At 39.6% G+C, this 12,525-nt stretch overlaps 1 protein-coding gene across 18 annotated transcripts in view; it reads left to right on the top strand.

The window, feature by feature from the left end:
* The window catches only part of EIF4G3 (eukaryotic translation initiation factor 4 gamma 3), a 353,112-nt gene that overhangs the window by 160,897 nt on the left and 179,690 nt on the right, over positions 1 to 12,525 (top strand). For 12 of the 18 annotated variants that reach the window (XM_045164650.1, XM_025278787.3, XM_044938153.2 and 9 more), the window contains 2 exons: positions 10,894 to 10,989; positions 12,391 to 12,504. In XM_045164650.1, coding sequence (XP_045020585.1) covers positions 10,894 to 10,989; positions 12,391 to 12,504 — 210 coding nt within the window. The remainder of the gene's footprint in view (positions 1 to 10,893; positions 10,990 to 12,390; positions 12,505 to 12,525) is intronic. The other 6 variants (XM_045164652.1, XM_045164651.1, XM_044938156.2 and 3 more) reach the window with 1 other exon arrangement.

Raw genomic sequence — 12,525 nt, forward strand, 5'->3', positions numbered from 1 at the left:
CTGAGTTATGTAGATATTTCACATACTGTTTATTATACAGTATTAGAAAAAAAACACATTCTCATCTGGAAAGCCTACATGTTGGGAATGTGCTGACAATTACACATTTTCTAAAATTTGAATTTTCATTTGAAAGGTTGAATTTTATCATTGGTAACAAGTACTTTGAATTTTCTTTGTGACAAGCTTACTTTGTTCTTTTTCAATAAAATGTCTGTCATGTATCAAAGTCTAGGCAAGCGTAGTTCATCTGTTATTTATTCTTTCAAGTGAAAAATGGCACTACTTTGAAAAAGCACCTAATTCAACTTGTAACTTAAACGATCTTATAAATGCTTTTTCTTGATACAACCATCTAACCCCAATATACTATGAAAGTGTTTTGTTTTCTCTCATTGGTCACACAGTATATTAAAAAGACATGTTCTAAAATTCCTTACTTCCTTACATTTTTATGACATCTCCATATGACCAAGTTATAGACATAGAGAATAGGTTAGTGGTTGCTAAGGGTTATGTGCATGAGAGTTGAAGGAAGGAAGGAAAGAAGGTTCCTGTGGCTACTATAGGGTAATGCAGAGGATCTTTGTGAAGAATCTTTTCTGTATGGTAACTATAGCAGGGATTACAGAAACTATAAATGTAATAAAATTGCTGAAAACTAAATATACACAAAAACTAGGTGCATGTAAAACTGGTGAAATTCTAAGTGATTAAAATGTGTATAAATAAAATTTAAGTAAACCAGTGGTTATAGAGTTTCAGTTCATCACAGAAATTTCTGTTTACACTGGTTGTGTAGCTCTCAGGAAGACAATTCATTCGATGTTGAAGGTGCTTGGAAGCATTATGGGTACCAACATGGTCAAAGTGCTGGTCTAGTCCTTAAGGTATTATCTTTACTTCTCTGGCCAGATTTAGATGTCATGTTTATTTGATAGAAGAGTGCCGGGGTCCAGCCCCGGTGGATCCAGGGAATTCCAAGCGGGGATGGCGTCGGCGAGGATCAGGATACAATAGCTTCAATTAGATATTAATTAGAGATGTAAAGAGTAATAGAATGAGGATAGCTCAGTAGGAAAATTCAGTGGAGAAAAGAGGCTGAGTAGCTTGGTTTACGCGGGAGACCAATACAACTTCAAGACAAGAAGTTTGCACCACTTACGTAGGCCACAGGCGTCCTTCCGTTCTCCCGAAGGAGAGGAGACACTGAGGCCTCCCCGGTCGGATCTTAGAAGCCCAGGCATAATTAGCAAGCATGGTGGGTTCCGCGCTCCAGATGGAGACTCAGCAAGAATTTGAGAGAGAGAGCGACATGGGGAGACCAAGTTTCGGTAAACAAGGCCTGCACTTTATTTTCCAAAGTAGTTTTTATACCTTAAGTTATGCATAGAGGATAATGCGGGAAGGGGTAGAGTCATGCAGTAAGCCAGGCTTTCTTCCTGCAAACTTATCATATGCAAAAGTTTAGGTGATTTGCATCATCTTCTGGCCCGGAGGCCTGTTAACATTTTAAGAAACTTTCTTTAGAAAACTTATTTTTCTCTAAAGGTGATTGGTCAGGAGCCACCCTCCAAAAGCATTAGATAAAGTTGCATTCCTACAGAGCAAAGGTGTGGTGGGCTATAACAAGAAAAAGAATTAACTCAAGGGTCCCAGGTTACAAACATTAAAGCTACTACTTACACCAATTATATTAATCAGTACACTGCCAGGGACACAGCAGGTAAGGGATATGGAGACTTAGCGGCAAACATTGGCCCAACAAGTGAAAAACCCTTCACCAATACAAATTCTAATCAATCTTTTATCTGGGCAAAGGAATCTGTATTTAGACAGTTTAGAACATCTCATGCCTCTCACAGTTGGGAGGCTCTGAGCAATCACATGTGGCCGGAAAAACCTATTCAGGCAGGCTAGAGGATTTCCAAAGGAGTTTGTAGGTTGAAACACTGTCACACCCAGGAATTATTAACTGGAGCTGTAAGTTAAGTCTTTTTTTAGAGGGAGGTAGTGGGGGACAGCCCCCCGTAAAGTCAGAGGTGTAGGTGAAAGCACAAAGCAGAAAGTAGGCGGACTCTGGTTTTGGGGGTAGATGCTCGAGAATTTCCAGGGGGACTCCTGAGGCCCAATCCCGCCTTTGCGTATGCTGAGCCTCCTTCCTTACGACCTTTGCCACGGGCGGAGTGCCTCACGCTGGCTCCAGGCAGTGATAGACTTCCAGCTGAGCTTTTCCAGATCCTGAAGGATTATGCTGTGAAGGTGCTGCACTCAATATGCAATATGCACGCAATATGCAATATGCCGGCTCCCGGCAGAAGAGTTTCTCACTATTTATATCCTATAATAGCAAATTAATAAAAATGAAGAAACACATCTATTGCATATATTTATGCATATAGTTTTATTCACTCAGCCATGTCTGACTCTTTGCGACCCAGTGGTCTATAAACTGCCAGGTTCCTCTGTCCATGGAATTCTCTAGGCAAGAATAGTGGAGTGGGTAGCCATCCCCTTCTCCAGGGGAACTTCCTCACCCAGGGATCGAAACCAGGTCTCTTGCATTGCTGGCATATTCTTGACTGTCTGAGCCACCAGGGAAGCCAATTAATGCATGTATGTGTATATATGTGTACACATAGTTATAAATCAATTTGTTAAAACAAAATTGAGAACTTTTTATAACAATGACTGAAGTGACTTAGCAGCAGCAGCAGCAGGTAGTCTTTTTTTCAGACTTTAAAAGTAGTATCCCTAAGGTGATAGAAATAGATTTGCCTCTAGTACCATTAGAGTGTCGTAGTATACGTTCTAACATTTTTAATCAGTCTGAAATTTTTTTTAGTATCATTAGTTGAGGGTATATATCTACCTTTCCCTCAGATGATTATCCAGTTATCCCAACACAATGTATAAAGTAATTTTGATATTTTTCTAGTGCATTGAAATACTACCAGGACATTCTGTCTATGTATGTGCATATTTGAACATTCTCTGTAAATATCATTCTTTCCATATCATCAAATGCCCCTCTGTATCATTTTTAATGACTACAAAGGAATATACTCTATGACTGAGTAAATATAATACTTTGTACAGCATATGTCTCTGTCTGTCGATTAAATTGTGAATTTCTTGAAGCTTATAAAACTAGAAGCCATATTATTGGCCACATTTAGGCATAGCATAGTCTTTTCTTTGTATTAAATTTCCATAAATCTTTTTGATTTAGTTTTCATTGTGATTTCTGAGAAGATATTTCAGTTGTTTTCCAAAAATATTTGAAGAAGTGCACAAAATATAGACATTGTATTGAATTTTCAAGTTGGCTTATACTGTTCCCATCACACGAAGGGAAACTGAAAAACAGAGGTTACCTTCAGTGGGATTTTATTATAAAAGTAGCCAATTCTTTTGATTCATGAAAAAAGAAAAGTACATACAGGCATGCCATAGAAATTTTGTGGATTTGATTCCAGAATGCTACAGTAAAGCAAATATTGCAGTGATGCAGGCCACACACATTTTTTGGCTTCCCAGTCCATATAAAAGGTATGTTAACGCTGTATTGTAGTCCATTCAGTTCAGTTCAGTCTCTCAGTCATGTCCAACTCTTTGTGACCCCATGGACCACAGCACGCCAGGCCTCCCTGTCCATCACCAACTCCTGGAGTTTACCCAAACCCTTGTCCATTGAGTCGGTGATGCCACCCAACCATCTCATCCTCTGTCATCCCCTTCTCCTCCTGCCTTCAGTCTTTCCCAGCATCGGGGTCTTTTCAAATGAGTCAGTTCTTTGCATCAGGTGGCCAAAGTATTGGAGTTTCAGCTTCAGCATCAATCCTTCCAATGAATATTCAGGGCTGATCTCTTTAGGATTGACTGGTTGGATCTCCCTGCAGTCCAGGGGACTCTCAAAGAGTCTCCCCCAACACCACAGTTCAAAAGCACCAATTCTTCAGTGCTCAGCTTTCTTCACAGTCCAGCTCTCACATCCATACGTGACTAGTCCATAGTGTGTAATAATAACATTATGTCTAAAAAAAAAAATCAATGTACATACTTAAACAACTTTGGAGATCAGAACCCACTGCAGATTCTAAAATGCATAGATGCTCAAGTCCCATAATGGGCACTTTGTATCCTTTGTTCGACCTCTTCGGATTCAGCCAACCAGATTGTGTAGTCCTGTAGTAGTTACTTACTTGCCCCAGTTTTATTAAGATATGATTGACAAACAGCATTGTATCAGTACTGTGTACAGCATAATGATTTGACTATACTTGAGGCACTATAGTATTTAATGAAAAACACACACATGTAATTGGACCCACACAGACCGTTTTTTCAACAGTCAGCTGTACTTTATCGAAAGCTTTATCTGAGCCATCACAAAGTCATAATCTGTTTGTTGATGGAGGATCTTGCCTCAAGGGTGATGGCTGCTGACTGATCACAGTGGTGGTTGCTGAAAGTAGAGGTGGCTATGGCAGTTTTTCAAAATAAGACAACATTGATGTTTGCCGCTCAGTCAACACCTTTTCATGAAGAGCTTCTCTGTAGCATGCCATGCTGTTGGATAGCATTTTACCCACAGTAGACCATTTTCCTTTCAAACTGTGCTCCCAATTCATCATCTAACCTTTTGCAGTATTCTAAATCCTTTAATTGTCATTTCAGCAATCTTCCCTGATCTTTACCAGGAATAGAGTCTCTCTCAAGAAACCCTTTCTTTGCTCAGCCATAGGAAGCAGTTCCTCATCTGTCAGAGTTTCATCACAAGATTGCAGCAATTCCATCAGATCTCCAGGCTCCACTTTAATTCTAGTTCTCTTACAGTTTTCTTTCACATTGGCAGTGACTCCTCTGTTGAACTCTCGAACCCCTCAAGGTCACCTATGAAGGTTGGAATCAACTTCTTTCAAACTCCTGTTATTGTTATTATTGTTAATATGTTGACCTCTTCCCATCATTCATGAAGATTCTTCATGGCACCCAGGATAAAGAATCCTTTCCAGAAGGTTTTCAGTTTACTTTGCCCAGATCCAGCAGAGGAATCACTGTCTGTGGCAGCTAAATATTCTTAAGAAATGTATTTGTTAAATAATAAGACTTGAAAGTCAAAATTACTTTGTGAGTCATGGGCTGCAGAACGGATGTTAAGTTAGTAAGCATGAAAACATCATAAATCTTGTTTATGTCCATCAGAGCTCTTGGATGACCAGGTGCATTGTCAACATGCCGTAATATTTTGAAAGGCATCTTTTTTCTGAGCATTAGATCTCAAGAGTGGCTTAGAATATTCAGTAAACAATATTGTCCAAAGATGTGCTATCCAGGCTTTGTTGTTGCATGTATGGAGCACAAGTAGAGTATATGTAGCAGAATTCTTAAGGCCCTGGAATTTTCAGAGTGGTGAAACAAGCAGGGACTTCAGACGCACTAACCCTGACAGGAGAGTCAGGCTGTCCTTTGAAGCCAGGCATTGAATGTCCTCCTCTCTAGTTGTGTGCCTCCTAGACGGCATCTTCTTCCACTGGAACACTATTTTCGTCTACACTGAAAATCTGCATTTTATTGTATCTACCTTCATTCCTTACCTTAGCTAGATATTATAGGTAAGTTGTTGTAGCTTCCACTTCAGCACGCGTGGCTTCCCCTTGTATTTGTATGTTATGGAGACAGCTTCTTTTCTAAAACCTCATGAACCAGCCCCCTCTGCTAGCTTCATACCTTCCTCCTCCAAATTCTTCACCTCTCTCAGTCTTCACAGAACCTAAGAGACTTTGGACCTTGTTCTGGGTTAGGTTTTGGCTTAAAGGAATGTTGTGACCAGTCTTATTTCCAGACCACTAAAATTTTCTCCACATCAGCAAGAACGCTGTTTTGTTTTCTTACCATTTGTGTATCTAATGAAATAGTAGATTTAATTTCATTCAAGAGCTAACTTTTCTTTTGCATTTACAGCCTGACTGGCGCAAGAGGCCAGGCTTTCATCTTAATCTTGGCTTTTGACATGCTTTCCTCATTAAGCTTCATCATTTCTAGTTTTTGACTTAAAATGAGAAAATGGGACTCTTCCTTTCAATTGACTACTTGGAGGCCATTGCAGGGTTCCTCATTAGCCTGATTTCAGTGCTGTTGTGTCTTGATAGGGAGGCCCAAGGAGAGGAAGAGAAAAGGGGAGCAGCTTGTCGGTGGAGCTGTCGGAATACACTCAGCACACGGGGGCTAAGTTTGGTGACTTACGTGGGCACAGTCCATGCTGCCCCACAACAATTGCAAGAGTGACATCAAAGATCACTGACCACAAGTCACTGTAGCAAATATAACAATAGTAATGAAAAAGTTTAAAATATGCTGAGAATTAATTACTGAAATGTGACACAGACTCATGAAATAAGCAAGTGATGTTGGGAAAATAGAGTTGATAATCATGTTTGTGTGGTGCAGGGAGCCATATTCAGTATCTTGTAATAACCTGTAATAAAAAGAAATCAGAAAAATGATTACTTGTAGATATATATAACTGAATCACCTGAAAACTAATACAATGTTGTAAGTCAGCTTGAAATAAAAAAAAGATTGACAGGCTTAATGTTGGGTTCCTGCAAACCTTTAATTTGTAAAAATCACAGTGTCTGTGAAGTGAAATAATGTGAAGCACAGTAAAATCAGCTATGCTTTTAATACATAGTATATAAAATAAAACCTACAATTTGTATCCTATATCCCCCTTTCAGTTACATTTCTGTGAAATAGCAATTTTAAGTGTGCCATATATCTTCCCAAGACATCTTTTTAAGTATCCTGTTTGTATATATCAAAAAATACTGTACAGATAGGGTTTTTATTCTGACTAATTCTGTGATTTGCTTATGTCATTAATATTATAGATATCTTTCCATGATAGTTTATATAGATTTTCCTCATTTTTTTCTTACCTCAAAAATTACACTACATTCTCTCTTTGATTGAATATAGTGTACTTTAACCTCTCTTTTGTAAATGGAATATGCAGTTCTTTATTCTTTCCCATCATGAATTTATCCTTAGGGTAAATTTTTTGAGATGGAATTGTGGAATAAATGTGCATGCTTAGTTTAGATTGGGTGAGTATCATCTGATAGATGTTTGAAAGGCTATGGCTGCTCAATTTTTAAATCAGATTTGTGAGTGTCTGCGCACATGCACAGTGTGAATTTCGTGTTTATGTTATTATTTATGTAAGGGGAAGTGAGCGTTTTAAAGCAGGAATGCTAACCTTTCGTCTCCATGTAGTGTGCGAAGTGCTTCGAATTGTGTGTGAAGCATATTAAGAGCTCTCTAAATTCTGTAATTGTTTGCTTAATTTCCTTCTTTCATATTTTGAAAATTGAAACTTCTTACTAATTTTTTTCACATACCCTTATTTTGAAAACTGTCAGCATCTGGACCTAAGATGCTGTTAGTGTGTTCTGTGTTACATGGAATTCATTCTCAAATCTCTATCTTTAATTGTCCCAGTCACTGTTTTTTAAATAGTTACTATTCTTAAAGGTTATATGTGCAGTACAAAGTGTGTTTTGATTGGCTTATCTTCCTTCACTGGCATTTCCTTAACAGATTGTCAGTTACCACCATTTCCTATTTTTTGTTAGTACATCCAGTTAATAAAAATGATTAACTTAGGAGCTTTCATTGAAACTTGAAAATAGTAATGAAAATGAAACTATCTCTGTACCTCTTGTAAACTACAATGAACTGGATTGCCATTTAAATATAAAGTATTCATGTACACATCCTTGGAGAAGTAAATCTTTGTAATAACTTTGAAGCTATTTGAAATGGAGAAGTGTAAGTAAAATCTGTGGTGACTGTCCCTTGTCTCCTATGCACTTGATGCTATAAATCATGGGCAAAAACTGTTCCCATTCAAGCTTTAGCAATATTTTTCAACAAAGTATGGAATAGTATGTTAAATAGTATGTTAATAGTATGTTAAACAAGTTCCTCCAGAATAATTTAATCAATGAACTTGGTTAGTTATGTCATGAAATGCAGAAGAAAAGCATAGAGGCATCTCTCATAGTTATCCCCCCTGCCTCAGCAACAGGTGCAAGTCACATCATTCCTATGAAATTTCTAAAATCAGTCACAAAGAATGGAAAGATTTTCTGTGAGAAAGCTGAGTAATCTGTTGGCAGAATTTCTTCATTAATGCACCTATTACAGTAAAAGCAAAACAGCTGTCTGGGGAGGCCTTACAAATAGCTGTGAAAAGAAGAGAAGTGGAAAAACAAAGGAGAAAAGGAAAGATATAAGCATCTGAATGCAGAGTTCCAAAGAATAGCAAGAAGAGATAAGAAAGCCTTCTTCAGCGATCAATGCAAAGAACTAGAGGAAAACAACAGAATGGGAAAGACTAGAGATCTCTCCAAGAAAATTAGAGATACCAAGGGAACATTTCATGCAAAGATGGGCTCGATAAAGGACAGAAATGGTAGGGACCTAACAGAAGCCGAAGATATCAAGAAGAGATGGCAGGAATACACAGAAGAACTGTACCAAAAAGATCTTCACGACCCAGATAATCACGATGGTGTGATCACTGACCTAGAGCCAGACATCCTGGAATGTGAAGTTAAGTGGGCCTTAGAAAGCATCACTAGGAACAAAGCTAGTGGAGGTGATGGAATTCCAGTGGAGCTGTTTCAAATCCTGAAAGATGATGCTGTCGCTGCACTCAATATGCCAGCAAGTTTGGAAAACTCAGCAGCGGCCACAGGACTGGAAAAGGTCAGTTTTCATTCCGATCCCAAAGAAAGGCAATGCCAAAGAATGCTCAAACTACTGCACAATTGCACTCATCTCACATGCTAGTAAAGTAATGCTCAAAGTTCTGCAAACCAGTTGACTCATTGGAAAAGACTCTGATGCTGGGAGGGATTGGGGGCAGGAGGAGAAGGGGACGACAGAGGATGAGATGGCTGGATGGTATCACTGACACAATGGACGTGAGTCTGAGTGAACTCTGGGAGTTGGTGATGGACAGGGAGGCCTAGCGTGCTGTGATTCATGGGGTCGCAAAGAGTCGGACATGACTGAGCGACTGAACTGAACTGCATGGCACAGCAGCACATATCCATGTGTGGCAGTCGCCCCGTGTTCTGCTCTGCATTCAGGTAGAGCTGCTTGTGTACAGAGTATGCATCAGCTCTTGGCATACATATTATTTAGATATGGGAAGTACTTGATTATTTTTTGTCTGTTTCAAAGAGTAATTCCAAGGTAAAGGAAAATAAATTCTTTGTTTTATTAATACCCATTTTGAGAGGAATGATAGAGTCTCAGTATTTATAGAACACCAGCTTTGTGTGGACAGTAAGGGAGTATTACAGAATGGAAGAACTCGAACCTGAATGTTAATTCACGTACTTGTTTTGCAGTGTTGACAACTGGCTCTAGTGTGCAAAATATTAGTCAGAAGTTTGAATAAGATGAAATATGGCCAGCATGCACATTTTCAGCATCTTCAGTGAAAAAATCTTGGTTGTTCTATTTTTCCTGTAGTATACTGTGTTTCAGAGAGGGCAATGGCACCCCACTCCAGTACACTTGCCTGGAAAATCCCATGGATGGAGGAGCCTGGAAGGCTGCGGTCCATGGGGTCGCGAAGAGTCGGACACGACTGAGCAACTTCACTCTCACTTTTCCCTTTCATGCATTGGAGAAGGAAATGGCAACCCACTCCAGTGTTCTTGCCTGGAGAATCCCGGGGATGGCAGAGCCTGGTGGGCTGCCGTCTTTGGGGTCACACTGAGTCAGACACGACTGAAGCGACTTAGCAGCATACTAGCTATGAGAGGGGAGAGTCCTCACCTAACTTTTTGAGTAGAAAGAGATAACATTTCTCTGTGTTTTCATAAGTGGTACATCTCAACAACTGTATTTATTACCTCGACAGCCAGAAGTTTACACTTCAGTATACCACTGTTCAGTTCAGTTCAGTCGCTCAGTCATGTCTGACTCCTTGCGACCCCATGAACTGCAGTACGCCAGGCCTGCCTGTCCATCACCAACTGCCGGAGTTCACCCAAACTCACGTCCATCTAGTCGGTGATGCCATCCAGCCATCTCATCCTCTGTTGTCCCCTTCTCTTCCTGCCCCCAATCCCTCCCAGCATCAGGATCTTTTCCAATGAGTCAGCTCTTTGCATTAGGTGGCTAAAGTACTGGAGTTTCAGCTTTAGCATCATTCCTTCCAGCGAACACCCAGGACTGATCTCCTTTAGGATGGACTGGTTGGATCTCCTTGCAGTCCAAGGGACTCTCAAGAGTCTTCTCCAACACCACAGTTCAAAAGCATCAATTCTTTGGTGCTCAGCTTTCTTCACAGTCCAACTCTCACATCCATACATGACCACTGGAAAAACCATAGCCTTGACTAGACGGACCTTTGTTGGCAAAGTATTGTCTCTGCTTTTGAATATGCTGTCTAGGTTGGTCATAACTTTCCTTCCAAGGAGTAAGCGTCTTTTAATTTCATGGCTGCAATATACCACTAACTATATATTGAAATTAAAGTAGTGTTCCCCACCTTATCTGCGGTTCACTTTCTGAGGCATCAGTTAACTGTAGTCAACCAGTCTGAAATAAATTATTCATCAGTTTTAAATTGCTCACCATTCTGAGTTGTGTGATGAAGTTGCTTCTCATCAGAGATTTAAGATAAATTCTAAAAAGGTTGCACTGATTCTGAATTGCTGGATATTGTGATAAAATTAGGTCTTTTAAAACAGAGCTGTAAACCACTTTAATGAACACTTTTCTAAACTCTTAAACTCTTTGGAATTAAGTTACCCGTGCCATATTTACTCACAGTGTGATACTGTTCTTGTCATTCTTTGACAGACCCCTTATCCCTCTGGACAGAATGCAGGTCCAACCACGTTGGTCTATCCTCAAGCTCCTCAGACAATGAATTCACAACCTCAAACCCGTTCTCCGGTAAGTAAGCAGAAGGTTGTTCTAGAAAATGTTCTCCACCTAAGTTTGTGTTTGTTGTAGCTTAGGTTCTTTTGGTTCATATTTTTATTTGATTTTAGAAATGTACTACAAAGACAATTGTTAAAATTATTATTACTGTTATTATTGGATAGCATTGCATTTTCAGACCTTTTCTATGGGAATTATTTAAATTTATTAAGAAAAGAACAAATGGAGCCTTTTCCCTTTTTCTTTTTTTTTTCCTTTACTTTTCTGTGTCATTCAAGTTCTAGTTGCGTTCAAGTTCACTTCATTTCAGCTCTTAAGTTTTTGTTTGTACCGTTCAAAATTCAGGAGACATGTAAAGCATGATTTTGAAAATAAATTACATTTCATTAATTGGACTCTGACATTCTAGTGCCTAGGGAAGTACAACTTTTGAATCAGTACTATTAGATCAGCTCTAACTGTTTGACTGTGTGGACATATGCATGACTTACACCAATGGTGTATTGATTTCTTCAGATGGTAAATAAATTGTCATAGAAGTATAAATGCTGTCATCCTCTTTGCTCATCTTTTACATGGATTGCAATAAGTATGGCAAAGACAGAGAATTTACTCAGGGTTCATCCTTCTGTTTCACAAAAGTGTGCAGTGGCTTCAGCAGTCCTTTCCTTAGGATGATGTTGCCTGCCCTGCATGATTAGTGTTTGCTAGAAGGTGCTTCTGTAACATCTCATTGTCTCTCACGCCCCTACTTGGATCTCCGCTCTGTGTTTTTCTCAGAGTACAGGGATCTTCTTTTGGTTCTCCACCTCTGCTTTTTTGCCTGTAGTACAGGAATATTTCATTGCATTAGCTTCTGTTCATTTGATTTTATGCATGAATTTAGGAATTTTGAAGTAGATGACAGAATTCCTCAAAGAGCTGTAAGGTCACAGACTTCTCTCAGATGTGCTCTCTCACTGGTCCTCTTCCTGCCTTCCTTTCCCTGTGGCCCTCTTCTTCAGGCCCTTTTCTTAGGCCCTGGTTCCCCGGGGGTGGAGGAGCCCTTCTAAAGAGGTGGGAGTGTGGTCCTAGTTGCTCGTTTGCTTGTCTGGTTTTTTTTGTTTGTTTACTTTTTTGCTGCAATGGTCAACAAGATGTCTGATGCAAGTTTTGTTCTGAGAGTGGTTTGGGAATGTGGACACTTGACCACTTGGAGTGGGCCTTGAGATCTCGCCAGATTACTTTAGATAGGCCCCAGTTCTAATCACTAAACATGGAACATTATGGTAAGCTGTTATTGCAAAGAATTCTATGGCCCTTTTAACCCCTCTACGCCTTGTATAATTATTGGGAAAGAAAAGAATTTACATGGTTAGAACTGGCGCAAAACCTGACTGAAGAGCTGCATCTCTAAACCAGTTTTTTTGACAGCCCAGCAGAACAGTGCCAATACATTGCACAGACACCTGGAAGAGGAGGAAGGTTTTGGAACAGACTCCCGTTTACAGGTCCTTGGCTGGAAGAGGCTGGATAAAATACTGCATTGTAAGCAATATAACAAGCTGT

The sequence above is a fragment of the Bubalus bubalis genome, chromosome 2, assembly GCF_019923935.1.
Source record: "Bubalus bubalis isolate 160015118507 breed Murrah chromosome 2, NDDB_SH_1, whole genome shotgun sequence".
Taxonomy (NCBI): Eukaryota; Metazoa; Chordata; class Mammalia; order Artiodactyla; family Bovidae; genus Bubalus; species Bubalus bubalis.